The 15,738-nt window shown below is 43.6% G+C and overlaps 1 protein-coding gene across 1 annotated transcript; it reads right to left on the bottom strand.

Moving 5' to 3' along the window:
* Positions 1 to 14,996, bottom strand: ZNF79 (zinc finger protein 79). The gene is made up of 5 exons (XM_052647816.1): positions 14,702 to 14,996; positions 9,678 to 9,763; positions 7,531 to 7,657; positions 6,912 to 7,007; positions 1 to 1,839 (listed from the first exon to the last, which is right to left on the bottom strand). Exons 1-5 carry the CDS (start codon positions 14,715 to 14,717, stop codon positions 668 to 670), a joined length of 1,497 nt encoding a protein of 498 aa, XP_052503776.1. The 5' UTR covers positions 14,718 to 14,996; the 3' UTR covers positions 1 to 667.
* Between the last annotated feature and the right edge of the window lie 742 nt (positions 14,997 to 15,738).

Raw genomic sequence — 15,738 nt, 5'->3', positions numbered from 1 at the left:
AAGATAACTTTTATTTTGTTCTGTACTGGGTAGCCATTTCTTCTCCAAGGGGTCTTCCCAACCCAGGGATGGAACCCTGGTCTGCATTGTAGGGGATTCTTTGCCAGCTGAGCCACCAGGGAAGCCCTCCCTCCGCAGGGATTCCATTTAAAGGCAGGCACCTTGCTGAGGGTGCACCCTCAATTGTGCTTTTCTTGACAGAAAATACTTGCCAGTTCCCTTGAACAGCTGTGCAGGCTGTGTGCAGCATCGGAGAGTCTCTTCCATCCCCATTCCAGCAACAACTGGCCCTGGGATCCTCATCCTCACTTGACTCCACTCCCCCAAATCTGATACCTTAGTGGCCCTGTTATGGGGAGTACTTGTTCCCAGCCACTGTTCTTGGTTCAAGCAGAGATGACTACGACAGACCATTGCAAGACACCTGCCCTTTTAAGTACAAACCAAGTCCTTGACTCATTCTTTATAAACCAGTTTCTGAGTTAAAGGTAGCTGGGCAGTCTGTGCTTACCAAGCGTTGATAAAGGAGCACCATACGCAAGGTGTAAAATAGTGACTATTAAAAGGTGCTTTTGCATGTGGCTCTGGGCTAAGCCTTTACATCAGATGTCCCCAGATGCCTTCAAATTACTGGTCAGGTCCCCATCCACTTCAGTTATGTTCCCAGTTACTCTCCAGCATGGAGTCTCTGATGTCTAATAAAAGCTGAACTACACCTGAAGGCCTTCCCACACTCTCTACATTCATAGGGTTTCACACCAGTGTGAATTCGCTGATGCTGGCTAAGGGATGAGCTCTGGTTAAATGCCTTCCCACACTCATTGCACTCGTAGGGCTTTTCTCCTGTGTGAATTATATGATGCCGAATAAGGGCGGAGCTCTCACTGAAGAATTTCCCGCAGTCATTACATTTATAAGGTTTCTCTCCAGTGTGAGTCTTCTGGTGGATTATAAGGTTTGTACTTTGGCTGAATGCTTTCCCGCACTCACTACACGTGTAGGGTTTCTCTCCAGTGTGAGTCCTCTGGTGGTTTGTGAGGTTTGCACTCTGGCTGAAGGCCTTCCCACATGCGTTACATTTGTAGGGCTTCTCCCCTGTATGGATTCTCTGGTGCTGAATAAATGCCGCACAGTAGCTGAAGGCCTTTCCACATTCTCTGCACTTGTAGGGCTTCTCCCCTGTGTGAGTCCGCTGGTGGTTGGTAAGATTTGCACTGTGGCGGAATGCCTTCCCACAGTCGCTACACTCATAAGGCTTCTCTCCAGTGTGGATTCTCTGGTGCTGAACAAGGGCTGAACAGTCACTGAAGGCTTTCTCACACTCGGTACATTTGTAGGGCTTTTCTCCAGTATGAGTTCGCTGGTGTTTTGTGAGGTTTGCGTTTTGGCTGAAGGCTCTCCCACATTCACTGCATTTATAAGGTTTCTCTCCGGTGTGAATCCTCTGGTGCTGAATAAGAGATGAACTCTGGCTGAAGGCCTTCCCGCATTCATTGCACTCGTATGGCTTCTCCCCAGTATGGCTCTTCTGATGCTGAGAAAGGGAAGAACAATAACTGAAGGCCTTGCCACATTCATTACACGTGTACGGCTTCGCTCTGTGAGGTTTAACTGTACCTGCATTATTCCCAAAGCTCTCTGTGTGTGTGTCACATTTATGGGATCTCACTTCTGTAGCAACTCTCTGTTGTGGAGAAAGGACTGGTCTCAGATTGAGGCTTTTCCCCAGTTCACTGTTCCTGTGCTCTGACACCCCAGAAGGCATCTCTGCACTTGGATCTTGGAATGATTCTTCAGAAATGTCTTGCTCAGGTGGTGATTCAGATACAATCTTCCAATCTGAAGAAAATTTAGAAAAGTAATTTTTAAAATTCTTTGGGCGGTAGAAGATACTGCAATATGAAAGCTGAAAGAGCTGGGCTAAGCCTGTTTGCGGACTGGTTCCCTGCTTCACCCAGGATGTGTATGTAAGTGTTAGTTGCTTAGTCCGACTCTTTGTGACCCCATGGACTGTAGCCCGCCAGGCTCCTCTGTCCATGGGATTCTCCAGGAAAGAATACTGGAGTGGGTTGCCATTTCCTTCTTCAAGGAATCTTCCCGACCCAGGGATTGCACTTGGGCTGCCTGTTTTCCAGGCAGATTCTCTACCATCTGAGTCACCAGGGAAGCCCCAGGATGCTTCTGTTCTAAACTGTGTGACCAGAAAACTTTTCAGAGACATGAGTACCCTCTGCTCCCTTTTCTAAACAGCAGCAGTGGATCCTGAGCCTGCCTCAGACACACACCTCTCCTGTGCTTTTGCCAAGTCCTGGGGTTGTCCTGAGCTGTCTTCTTACTCTCACAATTCTCAGTATGGTTTTGGGCAACCTACTCAGCAGGTTTGGAAGCTTTTCACTTTAAAAAGCTTATGACTGATGCCAGCAGGATGAACATTTTCACCTTATCAAATCAGCAAGATTTCAAAAAAATGGTTAATCCTAGAGGGCTGGTAAGGGTGTAGCAGGTGGGATGTCACATACTGTGAGGCTGCATAAACAGGGATGAGCTTTCTGGAGAGCAATCTGGCTGCACCTGTCCAGAGTCTAAAATGCTGACATCAGAATTCCACTTCTAAGAATCTATCCTGGTGGGAGGGGGGTTCATGTTTGGGAACACATGTAAGAATTAAAGATTTTAAAATTAAAAAAAAAAAAAATAAATTAATTAATGGAGCAAGCCTCCAGTGTAATATGTTAGAAAAATCAAAGCATAATAATCTCCAGGAGATAAAAGGAAGTGAGTAATAAAAACATATGAAACCCTACAAAAAAAGAAAAGAATCTATCCTGAGAAACTAATGAGAAATTATGTAGAGCTGCACTGACATCATTTGTTCTCAACACTACATTATTTGTCAAATGAAAAGCAAATACCTAAATGTTTAATAACAAGGAATGACCATAGTATAGCCAATCAAGAGACACTATTTAGCAGTTAAGTCATGTGTGTAATCTGTGCACTGTAATTCCTTTTGTAGAAAGGTATTGAAAAAACCCTGGCAAACTATATAATGTGAAGGTAAGCTGTGTTGTCTTTGGGTTGTGGGGTTAGGCAGGGGTAATTTTTATCTTCTTCAATGCTTATGTATATTTCTAATGTCCTCCAATGACAGTATTATTTTTATAATAAGTTATTGATTATTCCTCTTTGGGACCACATTCATTTTAAGAGAAAACTTTAAAGTGTGAGTTGACATAATATTTGGCAAGTGTTAAAACTAATTGAACCCTCTGGTCCCAGACATCTCTGTCTCTCTCCATAGAGGCTTATAGCTAAGGAGAGTGGAGTTTTAGGGAGGGCAACGGAGCTTCTTTTCTCAAGGGTCAATTTTCCTGAAATGGTTCTTCCTGCTTCTACCTTATTTAGGAAAACGGGTTAGTTTCAGGTGCCCTTTATTTGAATTTCTAGAGAGAACCTTGACCCAGGCTGCCTGGGTTCAAATCTTGGCCCTACCTCCTACTATTGATACGACTTTGGGCAAATTAGTATACCCTGGATTTATTATCTGTGAATGTAGCTCTCTTACAGAATTATGAGAACTAAATGAGCTAAAACACAAATGACCCAGAACAGCAAGTGTTCTATGACTGCTTGTTATTATCTTGAACCTTTGTCTTGTAAATGTTTCCCATTAAGTAGTTTTCCCTGTAAGTTGCATGTGCATTTGAAGCCCAGTCTACCAAGAGCACAGAAGTCCCTGTTTCGGGTTGAAGGTATCTCTATGTCACTTGGTATTAGGCCTTAGATGACTCTGACAGCTCTCAAAAACTGACTGTCTTATCTGAGTCAAAGATGGAAAGAAGAAAAATGGTAGTAAAAGAAACAGTAGGAGAAAGGAGCAATTAAGGTTAGGACAGGTTAGGACTCCGTGTTTCCATTGCAGGGGGCACAGGTTTGATCCCTGGTTGGGGAACTAAGATACTCATGCTCGGCCACAGAGACAAAAGACCACGTGATGTTCATGAACTGTCTTGCCTCAGCTCACCTCCCTCCTGAGTGCCGGCTCCTGTATGCTGCTGCTAAGTCACTTCAGTCGTATCCAACTCTGTGCGACCCCACAGACGGCAGCCCACCAGGCTCCCCCGTCCCTGGGATTCTCCAGGCAAGAACACTGGAGTGGGTTGCCATTTCCTTCTCCAATGCATGAACATGAAAAGTGAAAGAGAAGTCGCTCAGTCATGTCCGACGCTTAGCATGGACTGCAGCCTACCAGGCTCCTCCATCCATGGGATTTTCTAGGCAAGAATACTGGAGTGGAGTGCCATTGCCTTCTCCGGGCTCCTGTATAAGACACTCTAATAATATCTCAAACTGAATATACCCAAAAATAGAAGTGGTGATTTTCCCTTTCTAGTCGGTGACTTAGTCAGCCTTTCCATTCACCCAGCTCCTCCGACCAGGGTCACCGTTAATGCCTTGTCTCTCATATCCAATCCCTGGTGAGTCCTGTTGGCTGTAACACCAAGTATGCCCTGAATCTTTGTCCTGACCCACCACCACCCTCTTACTGTTATGTCCTAACTGATCTCCCTGCTTCTGGTCTTTAACCCTGAAAGTCTAGTCTCCACAGGTTATCTTCTCAAACACAAATCAAATATTATCCTTTTTGTGCTCAACACCTTCAGTGGCTTCCTATCTTCCTACTTGGATAAAACCTGAACGTCTTCCATGGCCTCTGAGTCTTATATGATCTGCTGCCCTGCCCAGCACTCTCTCTTGTTCACTGAGTCCTAGGGTCTTCTGATCCTAACACAAGTTAAACTAATTTCCACTCAAAGCTTCAACACATGGTGTGGCCCAGGATGTTCCTTATCCAGACACTCAAACAGCTGGCTCATTCTCTTCCTTCAGATCTCAGCTCCAATGTCACCTCCTCAAAGTGGTCTTTTCTATTCATCTAATCTAGAATAGCCTTCTTGGAGAAGGAAATGGCAACCCACTCCAGTGTTCCTGCCTGGAGAATCCCAGGGATGGGGGAGCCTGGTGGGCTGCCGTCTACGGGGTCGCACAGAGTTGGACACGACTGAAGCAACCTGGCAGCAGCAGCAGCAGAATAGCCTTCACTGGTATTCCCATTCTTACAGTACTCACCACTATTCAATATTCTACCAGTTACTTTGTTTACTCATTTTATTTATGTTCCTTGCAACTCTATAAGCAGGGACTCAATCTTCTCTGTTGCACCTCCAGTAGCTATTAATAAAACAACCCCAGGCATGGACCAAGGAGTGAGGCAAAGGCACATCCAAGCCCTGGGTCTGTCTGTTACTGTGGAAGGGTGGGATGGAATAACAGGGAACCCTGAACCCGCCCGTGAGGCTCAGCGATGCCCAGGCGCTCTGTGGGGCCTCAGAGCAGAGGTAGAACACCCCGGGGCAGTGTTTTAGTTACTCTAACAGCCGGATTTAAAACTCCTCCAATCACCTCACTTATCACAGAATTAATACAGTCCTACACTGTCAACACCTTTTTCATATGTATTAGTGTTGTCAAGTAAGACAGGTTTTGCTATCCACATTTTTGAGATATAGAAACAGATGATCAAAATTTAGTGATTTACTCTGAATCCAGGTACTTGCTATGCAGCAAGCCAGCTCCTGGTGTATCTTTCATGGGTCCATATCCAAAGTTGCTTCCACACTAATACTCTACACTAATACCTTAGGGCACAGATTTTTCATGGTAACACCTTTTCCCAACTTTTGTTTCTCATAATTTGGTGATCGGAATCTTCTTCAGTAACCTTTTTAGGCTCCTGAACCCCTCTGAGACTGAAGAAACCTTTTCCCAGGAAAATGCAGTTATTGCCACAAAACCCTGCATTCCACCTCTGAAGTTCTATACAGGGTCTCGGGACTCAAGGGAAAAGGTCCTGCCTAACAAGGATGGTGAGCTGGGAAGGGGTGTGGTGAGGGGGAAGGAAGCAGCAGGAGAGTCAGGCTCCCTGTGAAGGGAAGTATTTCAGCAAGTGTGAATGGCGCCTGCAGTTACAACAAGGACTGAGGTGACATGTGACAGGCTGCTTAGAGAGAGCCTAAAATGGGAAGAAGACAGTGCAGATAAACCGTGTGGAAAATAAGCCAGAGGCTTTGTTTTGTTTTCATTGACTAAGAGCAACCATAATCAGATATGAAAGCATTAGGCTGCATTTTTAGAAAAATTTAAAATTTTGTCACCTTAAAGCTGTTAAGTTCATTTGTAGCTCTGATGCTTTAAGTTTCAAAATATCAAAAGTAGCTGCCCTGCCACAGCTGGGCCTGACCACAGGCCCTGCCAGAGGTCATTTACCTGCAAGGACTGAAATATGAAGGTGAGGGTGGAGTGAGCAGCCTTAGATGAGCAGTAAGACCTAAACATACATAGAAACTATGGTTTCCTGTGCTTTTGTTTTTCCTGAGTTTCTTAGCGTCAGCTCTTTAGAAAATTCCAGCATGGCCATGAAGATGGGGTGCAGAATTCAATAAAGAGTCAGTCAGATAGGGGAGCAGCAGCAGGTGTCACAGGTGAAGGATGGGTAAAGGTGGGCACCCGAGATCCTCAGTGAGGTGACCCTGAAGCAGGGAATGAGCGGGGCCAGCGAAGACGACTCTCATTTCCTGGGGCAGCACCACCACCTGTGCTTCCACATACCTCCCAGCTTGGGGAGACTGAGGCGATGGTATGGAACAGAGGCCTCTGGAGCCTGACTGGTGTTGCTTCAAACCCAGCCTGGCCACTTCCTAGCTGGGAGGCTCTGAACCAGTGAGTCAGCCTCTCTCAGCTTTATTTTCCTCATCTATACAAGTGAGATAGCAATACCTACCTCCCTTGTTAAAATATTCAAATGTTTTCAAAGGGGCTTTTGCTCCTGAGACTCTGCCTTGCTCACTCACCTGGACAGGCGTTCCTTAGGCCGTCTCTCTCGAGCATCCATGAACCTTCCCTTTGTTCCAACTGGGAGTTCATACCAGGTTGGGAAACTGGAAGTCCTATTTAAAGGGGAAAGGAAGTGGACTTAAGAGATCTGCCCTAAGTATAAATAGCTACCCAGAACTGGGGGAGGGGGAGCAGGTCATTGATTTCATTCACTCAATAAATATGCTGAGCACTGACTTGGTGCTGGGCACTAGGGGACACAGCAGTAAATAAGACAGATGATGGTGCTCAAGTCTTTACAGCATTTCTGAAAAGAGATAAAGAAACAGCCTCATGGAGGGGTCAAGTCAGAGAGCTAAGCAAGCCCATAAAACAAGTTACTTAGGAAGATGGGAACTTACTGACTATGGAGGACCCCTCCTGGGAAGTAGGAAAATGTGGAGGTACGGCCTCGAGGGGGAACAAAATGAAACTGCCTCTTTCCCAACCCAGAATGCAGAGACTGTTCATTAGTGAACGAGGAGGAATAAACACTGTCCCTCTGGTGCATTAGAGCCACTCAGGCTCCCTCAAGGCTGCGAAGTACCACAGATTTTCAGAACTGAACAGATCCTGAATTTTGAATGGTTTCCTTACCCAGTAAGACCAGGTTTCTGGACTTTTCTGGCATCCCTTCCTCGAACCTGTCCCTCGGAGCAGGGGCCAACTGCCTCCATCCCCTGTGGGTAAAATCTACAGTCACACTGCTGAAAGGTGTGGATCCCTGAAACAACAAGCACAGTCCTTCTTGCCCAAGGCCTTAGAATGTGAGGAGGGAGGGAGGCTGGCGGCTCTGGGTGTGGTGGTTAGTGAACCTACTAAAGGTCTCTGAAAGGACTTGGGGTGGATCCAGAAAAGCACCACTGATCACTTCCTATATGCCTAATGCTATACTGGACACTGATGCATGAAAATAAATAACAGTCTCTCTGTCTTCACATGTGTATAATTCTTGTAGACTTTATATATAAATAGTAAGAAATATATGTATATCCATGAGCAGTAATTGGGCAGAAACTAACAGGTGCTCGGGAATTAAAGGTACCAACACAGAGAAAACAAAATTAGAATGCGTGAGTTTATGCGGCAAGGAATCAGCTGCAAATCGGCAAAGAATGTGAATGATGAATGTCTGCAGAACGTTGAATAAATATTCCCACGAACTCAGACATCTTACAGTAAGCAGGAGAGCCAGGCACATTTGCAACCACCTGTAACAATGTGTGAAAGAGAGGGATATTCTAGTTCCTAGGATAATGGAAGAGGAATCCTAGTTGGAGGGTAGGAGGAGGACACTCAGGGAAGACCGCAGAGAGAGAAGGCAACCACCAAGTTGGCCTTGAAGGAGCAGGTTCCTCAGATGGAGAAAGAAAAGGCTATCCAAGGCAGGGGAGGCATCGTGAGCACAGGCGTGGAGGCGAGGACATCTTTATCTATTATCAGCTTAGGAAATGGTACCTTCATGTACCTTGTTGGCCATGTCAGACACCTGGATGTTATCTTCCCGTTCCCTGAAGTTCCCCACAGGTCAAATGCATGTTTGTTCTTCCTCCGCAATAGCATGAGAATTCACACATTTCTGTCCATGCCCCTACCACTGCCTTGTTTTAAGCCAGTAGCATTTCCCAAATCTTAACTAATCTCCTGATTTCTAATTTTACCTGTCCTTCCAATACATCTTCACACTGAGAAATGCTTTAAATGGGACACAGGGTCATTTTTAAAAACAATGAAATATTTAAAAACATGGGGGTCTTTTTATAGAAATCAAGAGAGTAAAATCTACTATGAAGATATAAGGGTTATGAACCAAATAACAAATATATAATTCATAAGAGAAAAACTGTAGGAAATACAAGGAGAAATTTAAAATATGATAGCCGTGAGAGATATTAAATAGCTCAGTTACTGACAGAGTTAATACAAAATAAACCAAAAAATAAAGGTATGGAAGAAATGAGTAATTTAATAAGGTTGAGCTTATAGAGTTGTAAAGTGCTACACCCTGCAATTACACTATACCTGCATAATTTGTGTGGAGAAGAGACACAAACTTTATCCTCCATGGGGCCCAGACCAGCCACATGTGCAGACAAGAAACCAAAGCCACAATTTTGGCCTATCTAAAAACATTAAGACCACAGCCAAAAACATTCAATATATCTGAACAAAAAAGGAAGAAAATAAATTATGGATTCAACTCAAGAGGTTAAAAATATTAATTTTAAAATAAATCTAAGGAAAGCGGAAGCAAAAAAAAAAACTACTAAAAGTTTTTAAATAAAGATTAAAATTGATGAGGAAATCCAAGAACAGACTTTCTAAAAATGAAAACAGACCAATTCCTAGTCTAGTCAAGAAAAAGAAAGGGAGAAGACAGTGCTTACCTTCACAGAAGGACTATGAAATGGAGTTTATTGGAAATAATTCTGTAGAATACTCTTAATGAAACGGGGGAATATTAATCCAATTCTACTAAGTAGAAATAAAAAGGTTTCAAAGCAGGGCAAATCATCTCTGGGAAAACAACAACAACAAAAGTATCTAAAAGGACACAAATCAAAATGTTAAGTGTTATTTCTTTGTAGGAGTAAGGGGGACTCGGGGGGGATGGTGGTATGTTGTCTACACTTTCCAGGGTTTCTACAAAGAACATGAGTGCCTTTTGTAATTAAAAACCAAAAGCACCCTTAGTTTTTGTTTTTTTTTTAAAGACTGCTTCTTGGAGTAAATTTCCAACTTACTTGGGGCCCTGCTGTGAGACCGGCTGCCATTCCTTCCTCCTCTGTGTCCTCCTCTTGGGGAAGGGCAGGGTCTGGAGCAGGTGGTTCTGGAGGAAGAGAAAGAAACCAATGAGGCAAAAAAGTTCACAGCTCACCAAACTAGAAAGCCTCACATTCTCACTCTGAAGAGCGTGTTCAGATGATATTATAGGTCCCAGGGCTCAGTGGGGCTGAATTTGTAGAACTGCAATGGGGTATAAATTTTCGCATTTCCTTTTCCAGCTCAGAAGTTCCATCAGTCCACTCAGACACAGAGAGGCATTAAACTGTAAAAACTCACAAGCATTCCAGACCCACCACTTCCCAGCAACTTTTCTATGTGATCCCTTCTAAAATTCCTGTGAAGATTTAAATGCAGACAGAGCAGCTGACACAATGCCTGGCGTGTAAATATACAGCTTACAACTATTATCAATTAAGTTCTTTGGAGAAAGTGGCTCTACAAATTAAAGACATTTGCTTAATCAAAAGAAGAGGTAGTGACCAGGTGGGATTTACCCCAGGAATGCAAGGTTGCTTCAACACATGAAAAGCTATCTATAATACACTGTATTAATACAAAGGAGGGGGGAACCCATGTGATCATCTCAGTGAACGCCAAAAGGCTATTTAAGAGAAGCTGACACCTTTCGCTATAAAACACCTCCAGTAAACCAGGAACAGAAGGGGACTTCCTTAACTTGCTAAGAGCCATTTCCAAAAAGCCCAGAGCTAAAGATTGATGCTTTTCCTCTAAGATGAGGAACAAGACAAAGATGTCAGCTCTTGTCAGTTCTAGTCAGTATTACACTGGAAGTTCTAGCCAGAGCAATTAGGCAAAGTCAAGCAAACAAACAAATCAACCGCAGCCAGATTGGAAAGGAAAAATTTAAACTCTATTTGTGGATGGCATGATTTTGTACACAGAAAATCCTAAGAATCAACAGGAAAAACTAGCGTAGCTAAACAAGTTCAGCAAGCTTGCAGGATACAATGTGACCAAACAATAAAAAGAGAACTCAATTAAAAATGGGCAAAGGATTGAGTAAATAGTTCTCCAACTATATTTCTATAACTAGCGACGAACAATCTAGAAATGAAACTTAAAAGAGCATTAAAACAACAAAACACCTAGGAATAAACTGAATATAAGAAGTGCAAGACATTACACTGAAGACTATCAAATTTTTAAAAATCTTTTGTCTAATTCTTTTAAAATTAATTTATTTATTGAAGGATAACTGCTTTACAGAATTTTGTTGTTTTCTGTCAAACTGCAACACAATCAGCCGTAAGTATACATATATCCCCTCCCTTTTGAACTTCCCTCCCATCTCCCTCCCATCCCACCCCTCTAAGTTGATACAGAGACACTATGAGTTTCCTAAGCCACACAGCAAAGTCTCCATTTTTAAAAATAGCTATCTTAAAGATGATCATGTAAGTTTTATGTTACTCTCTCCATACATCCCCCCTCGCCCCATGTCCATAGGTCTATTCTCTGTTTCTCCACTGCTGCTCTGTAAATACATTCTTCAGTATAATTTTTCTAGATTCTGTAAATATGCGTTAGTATGATGTTTATCTTTCTCTTTCTGACGTACTTCACTCTGTATATAGGTTCTAGGTTCATCCATCTCATTAGAACTGACTCAAACACATTCTTTTTTATGGCTGAGTAATATTCCACTGTGTATAAGTAACAGAACTTCTTTATCCATTCATCTGTTGATGGACATCTCGGTTGCTGCCATGTTCTAGCTATTGTAAACTGTGCAGCAATGAACAATGGGATATATGTGTTTTTTTCAATTTTTTTTTTCCCTCAGGGTATACACCTAGGAGTGGGATTGCTGGGTCATATGGGGGTTTTATTCCTAATTTTTAAAGGAATCTCCATACCGTCTTCCATAGTGGCTGTATCAATTTACATTCCCACAAACAGTGCAAGAGGGTTCCCTTTTTTCCACACCATTTCCAGCATTTATTATTTGTAGACTTTGATGACAGCCATTCTGACTAGTGTAAGGTGATATCTCATTGTAGGTTTGATTTGCATTTCTCTAATAATGAGTGATGTTGAGCATCTTTTCATGTGTTTGTTAGCCATTTGTACATCTTTTTTGGAGAAATGTCTGTTTAGGTCTTTTTCCCACTTTTTGATTGGGTTGTTTGTTTTTCTGGTATTGAGTTATATTAGCTGCTTGTATATTTTGGAAATTAATCCTTTGTCAGGAAACTACAGAAGATCTAAATAAATGAAAAGCCATCCTTGTTCATGGACTGAAAGACAATAATCCTGAGATTGCAAAAATATTCACTAAATTAATTTGGAGTCAATGCAGTCCTATCAAAATCCCAGCTGTTTTGTTAAATAAAAATTTAGGAGCTGCTCCTAAAATTCATATGGAAATGCATGGGACATAGAACCATCAATCTGGAAAAAGAACAAAAGGTGGAAGACTCATATTCACAATATCAAAACTTTCTACAAAGCAACAGTAATTAAAGTAGGGTGGTACTGGTAATGGATAGACAGATCAGTGGAGAAGAACTGAGAGTCCAGAAATAAATCCATACATTTCTGGACAACTTATTTTCAACAAGAGGGCCAAGAAATTAAATTTCTTTTTAACAAAACAGAGCTGGGACACCTAGATATCTACATGCAAAAGAATGAAGCTGGACTCCTACCTCACATCATCTATAAAAACGAACCCAAAATGGATTAGACTTAAATGTAAGAGCTAAAACTTGTAGAAGAAAATATAAATCTTTATAACCTTTGATTAGGCAATAGGTTTATTAGGCATGATGTCAAAAGTACAAGGAAAAAAAATTAAGTGGGAGTTCATAAAAACAAAAAACTTTGTGCTTTAAAGGACACTATCAAAATGAAAAGACCTGCAAATCATACAACTCCTAAGGGTCTAATATCCAAAATATATACAGAATTCTCCACATTAAAAACTCAACAAAGAAGGACAAATAACCCAACTTAAAAATGAGCAATGGATTTGAGTAGATATTTAAATAAGATACAAAAAGCTAGTAAGGATATGAAAAGATGCTCAACATCTTTAGTTACTGGAGAAATACATATCAAACCACTGTAAGATACCACTTCACATTTGATTCCTGGGTTGGGAAGATCCCCTGGAGAAGGAAATAGCAACCCACTCCAGCATCCTTGCCTGGAAAATCTCATGGACAGAGGGCTGCAGTCCATGGGGTCGCAAAGAGTCGGGAACGACTGAGCGACTAACACTAAGATAGCTAAAATAAAAAAGACGCATTAAAATGAAGCACTGATGAGGGTGTGTGAATGCCTACGTGCTCAGTCGCTAAGTCGTGTCTAACTCTGAGACTATAGCCCGCCAGGCTCCTCTGTCCGTGGGATTTCCCAGCAGTGGGTTGCTATTTCCTTCTCCAAGGGATCTTCTGAACTAGGGCTCAAATCCGTGTCTCCTGCATTGGCAGGGGATTCTTTACCACTGAGCCACCAGGAAAGCCTGGTGAGGACGTACAGAAACTGAAATTCTCATACACTGCCACTGGAAATGTAAAATGCTGCTGCCACTGTGGAAGACAGTCTCATAGTTCCTCAGAAAGTTAAACAGAGTTACCATAGTTACACAGTAATTCCTCCTTTAAGCATAAACCCTAGCAAAATGACAATATGACCAAAAGAAAAGGTTTGCATGCATGTTCATAACATTATTCATAATAGTGCAAACTGGAAACCACTCAGATGTTCATCACCTGAGGCACAGATAAACAAAACATGGTATAATCCATGTAATGGAATATTATTTGGCCATAAAAAGGAAGTACACTTCATGTTACGACATGGATGAACCTTGAAACATACTAAGGGAAAGACCCCAGACACATATACTGTATGATTCTCCTTTCATGAAATGTCCAGAACAGGCAAATCCATAGGGATGGAACGATGAATAGTTGGCCAGGGACTAGGAGGAAAGGAGACTGTGGAGTAGTGTGAGATGATGAAAATGTTCTGGAATTAAATAGTCGTGATGGTTGCCTAACTTTGTGAATATAATAAAAGCCACTGAACTGTAATCTTTCAAATTTAGTATTACAGCATGCAAATTATATCTCAATTAAAAAAAAACAAGAGTGGTAGTGTAGTCTTCGGGAACAACTCTAAAAAAAGTAAACACGTCTGAACACTGGTCTTAGTACAGACTTCATGTTACTGAGCTGTACCTATCCATCGTATGTATTTTCACCTTTGGTACTATGGGGAGGAGGATAACCATCCTGCTTGTGTTCCCGGGTCTCTGAGGGAAGACGACGTGAAATGCTGGATGTGAAATTGCACTTGAGGAGTGACAGACCGATTCCTGGTCTAGCGGAGGACGGCAATGCCTCAGTGGTTACTATTACATACACATTTGTTCTGTTCTGTAAAGCATTCAAGGTGCTTTCAAAAGCATCATCTTATTTGATGCTTACAGTTCTTAGAGGTGAACGAGGTAGTTAACGTCATTTTACCTTTTCCTCAATGAAAAAACACAGGTCAAGAGACCTGGCTGGTACCCCCCGGCTTAAACAGGAATCCTAGCCTTCTGATTCTAAATTCCCAGGATTCGCCAAGATTTCACAATCCAACTGGGCTGAACCCACCCTCAGAATCACGGGAAGCCAACAGGCTCCCATTCTGAGTATCCCTGGTTGCTTCAAGAAGGCTGGAAGATCAGAAGCAATAGAGCAGGCCCTGAGCACGTCTCATTTTCCTTTCCAGGGCCCACTTCTACTTTTTAATGCCATAGGTACGTCAACAAATCAGAGTCAGGAACAGGATACTCAGAGATGATTCAGGACTGAGCTCTTCAATTTTTTTTGACACCATAATTATTCAAAAAAGGACCGTCCCCAACTACTTGTGGAAAGGATAACCGCTGAGTTCGGAACCGGGTCACACAGCAGTACTGGCGGGCAGGCTGGAAGCCACGAACCGCTCCAACACTCCTTCTCACCTCCTTCCTCCAGCATCTGGGTCCCACCTCGCGCCACCGCCTCCCAGCAGTTCTCTGAGCGTCGGCGTCGCTCCACTGCGGCCCCAGCCCCGCTTTGGACTCTTCTCGCAGGCCTCTCCCCTCAACGGCCGAATCTGAGACTGCGGGGCTGAGCCGGGTCCGTCCTGTCCGGTGGGTCTTTCATTGTCTCCACAGCCACAGCCGGGCCCCGGCTGGGGAGCCCGTGACACAATTGCCGACTCGGTCTCTAGTGGAACACCACTTGAAAAAGCCCGCTGCCCTCTACGTGAAAAGGCTCCAGGACACGGCTACCGCCCGAAGCTCAGAAAATGCGGTCGCAGGCCCGCCTCTGCGCCAAAGAGGGGCGCGCCTTAAAAGCGTCACTTCCGGACACGCGCACATGCCTCCTTGCGCACGGGACTCCATCTCCCAGAAATCGCTGCGCTCCGTTGCAGACCGATGGCTTTTTGTCGCTCTCGGTAGGAGGCTGTGACCCACGCACCTTCGTGGACCGTATTTCCTTGGTGGACCGTATTTCCTAGCCAGGTTTCCGGCTGTTTCTGCTCCGAGAATGTGTTTCCCGTCACGCTTTGTTGTACGTGCCACGCAGAGGTCCATCCACCGAATCGAATAACCCGGGCGTCTTCGATAGGAAGCAACTTGGCCGCTAAGGCTCCGGGAGCGGTGCTTTCAGCGCAGGCGCTGATACGCATCGTCGCTGAGCGCCTGGTTTCTCCTCAATGATTTGACGTGCCCAGGACTGCGGCTCCCTTAGTCATTCAGCTCAGGGCCCAACCCCAGCCACCTTCACTGGTCTTCGTGAGTCCAACGTAGAGTTTAGGGCGGGGGATTAAAGGAAGTGAGGGCCCCCTCTGTGAACAGGGCAGTCACAGGTTGGGTTGGAACGCTCAAAGTATCCATCAGACGTTCCCAAGAGGGAACGTCTTTCAGTAATTTCAGGGGCAGGAGCACGCTTAATAGAGTTCGATCAGAATTATGGAGGAAGGAGTTTCCTGAATAGTCGGCCCTTGGAGGCT

Source organism: Budorcas taxicolor, chromosome 11, assembly GCF_023091745.1.
Source record: "Budorcas taxicolor isolate Tak-1 chromosome 11, Takin1.1, whole genome shotgun sequence".
Lineage (NCBI taxonomy): Eukaryota > Metazoa > Chordata > Mammalia > Artiodactyla > Bovidae > Budorcas > Budorcas taxicolor.
Note: the sequence above shows the minus strand (reverse complement) of the source record. Positions and strands in the feature narration are given on the sequence as shown.

Excerpts from the sequence above, each read along its gene's own strand:
- ZNF79 (XM_052647816.1), bottom strand. Across the intron at positions 7,658-9,677 it reads GTCTCACAGCAGGGCCCCAA|GGATCCACACCTTTCAGCAG; the intron begins GTAAGTTGGAAA and ends TTGTTGTTTCAG. Across the intron at positions 7,008-7,530 it reads CAGAAACCTGGTCTTACTGG|GACTTCCAGTTTCCCAACCT; the intron begins GTAAGGAAACCA and ends CCCTTTAAATAG.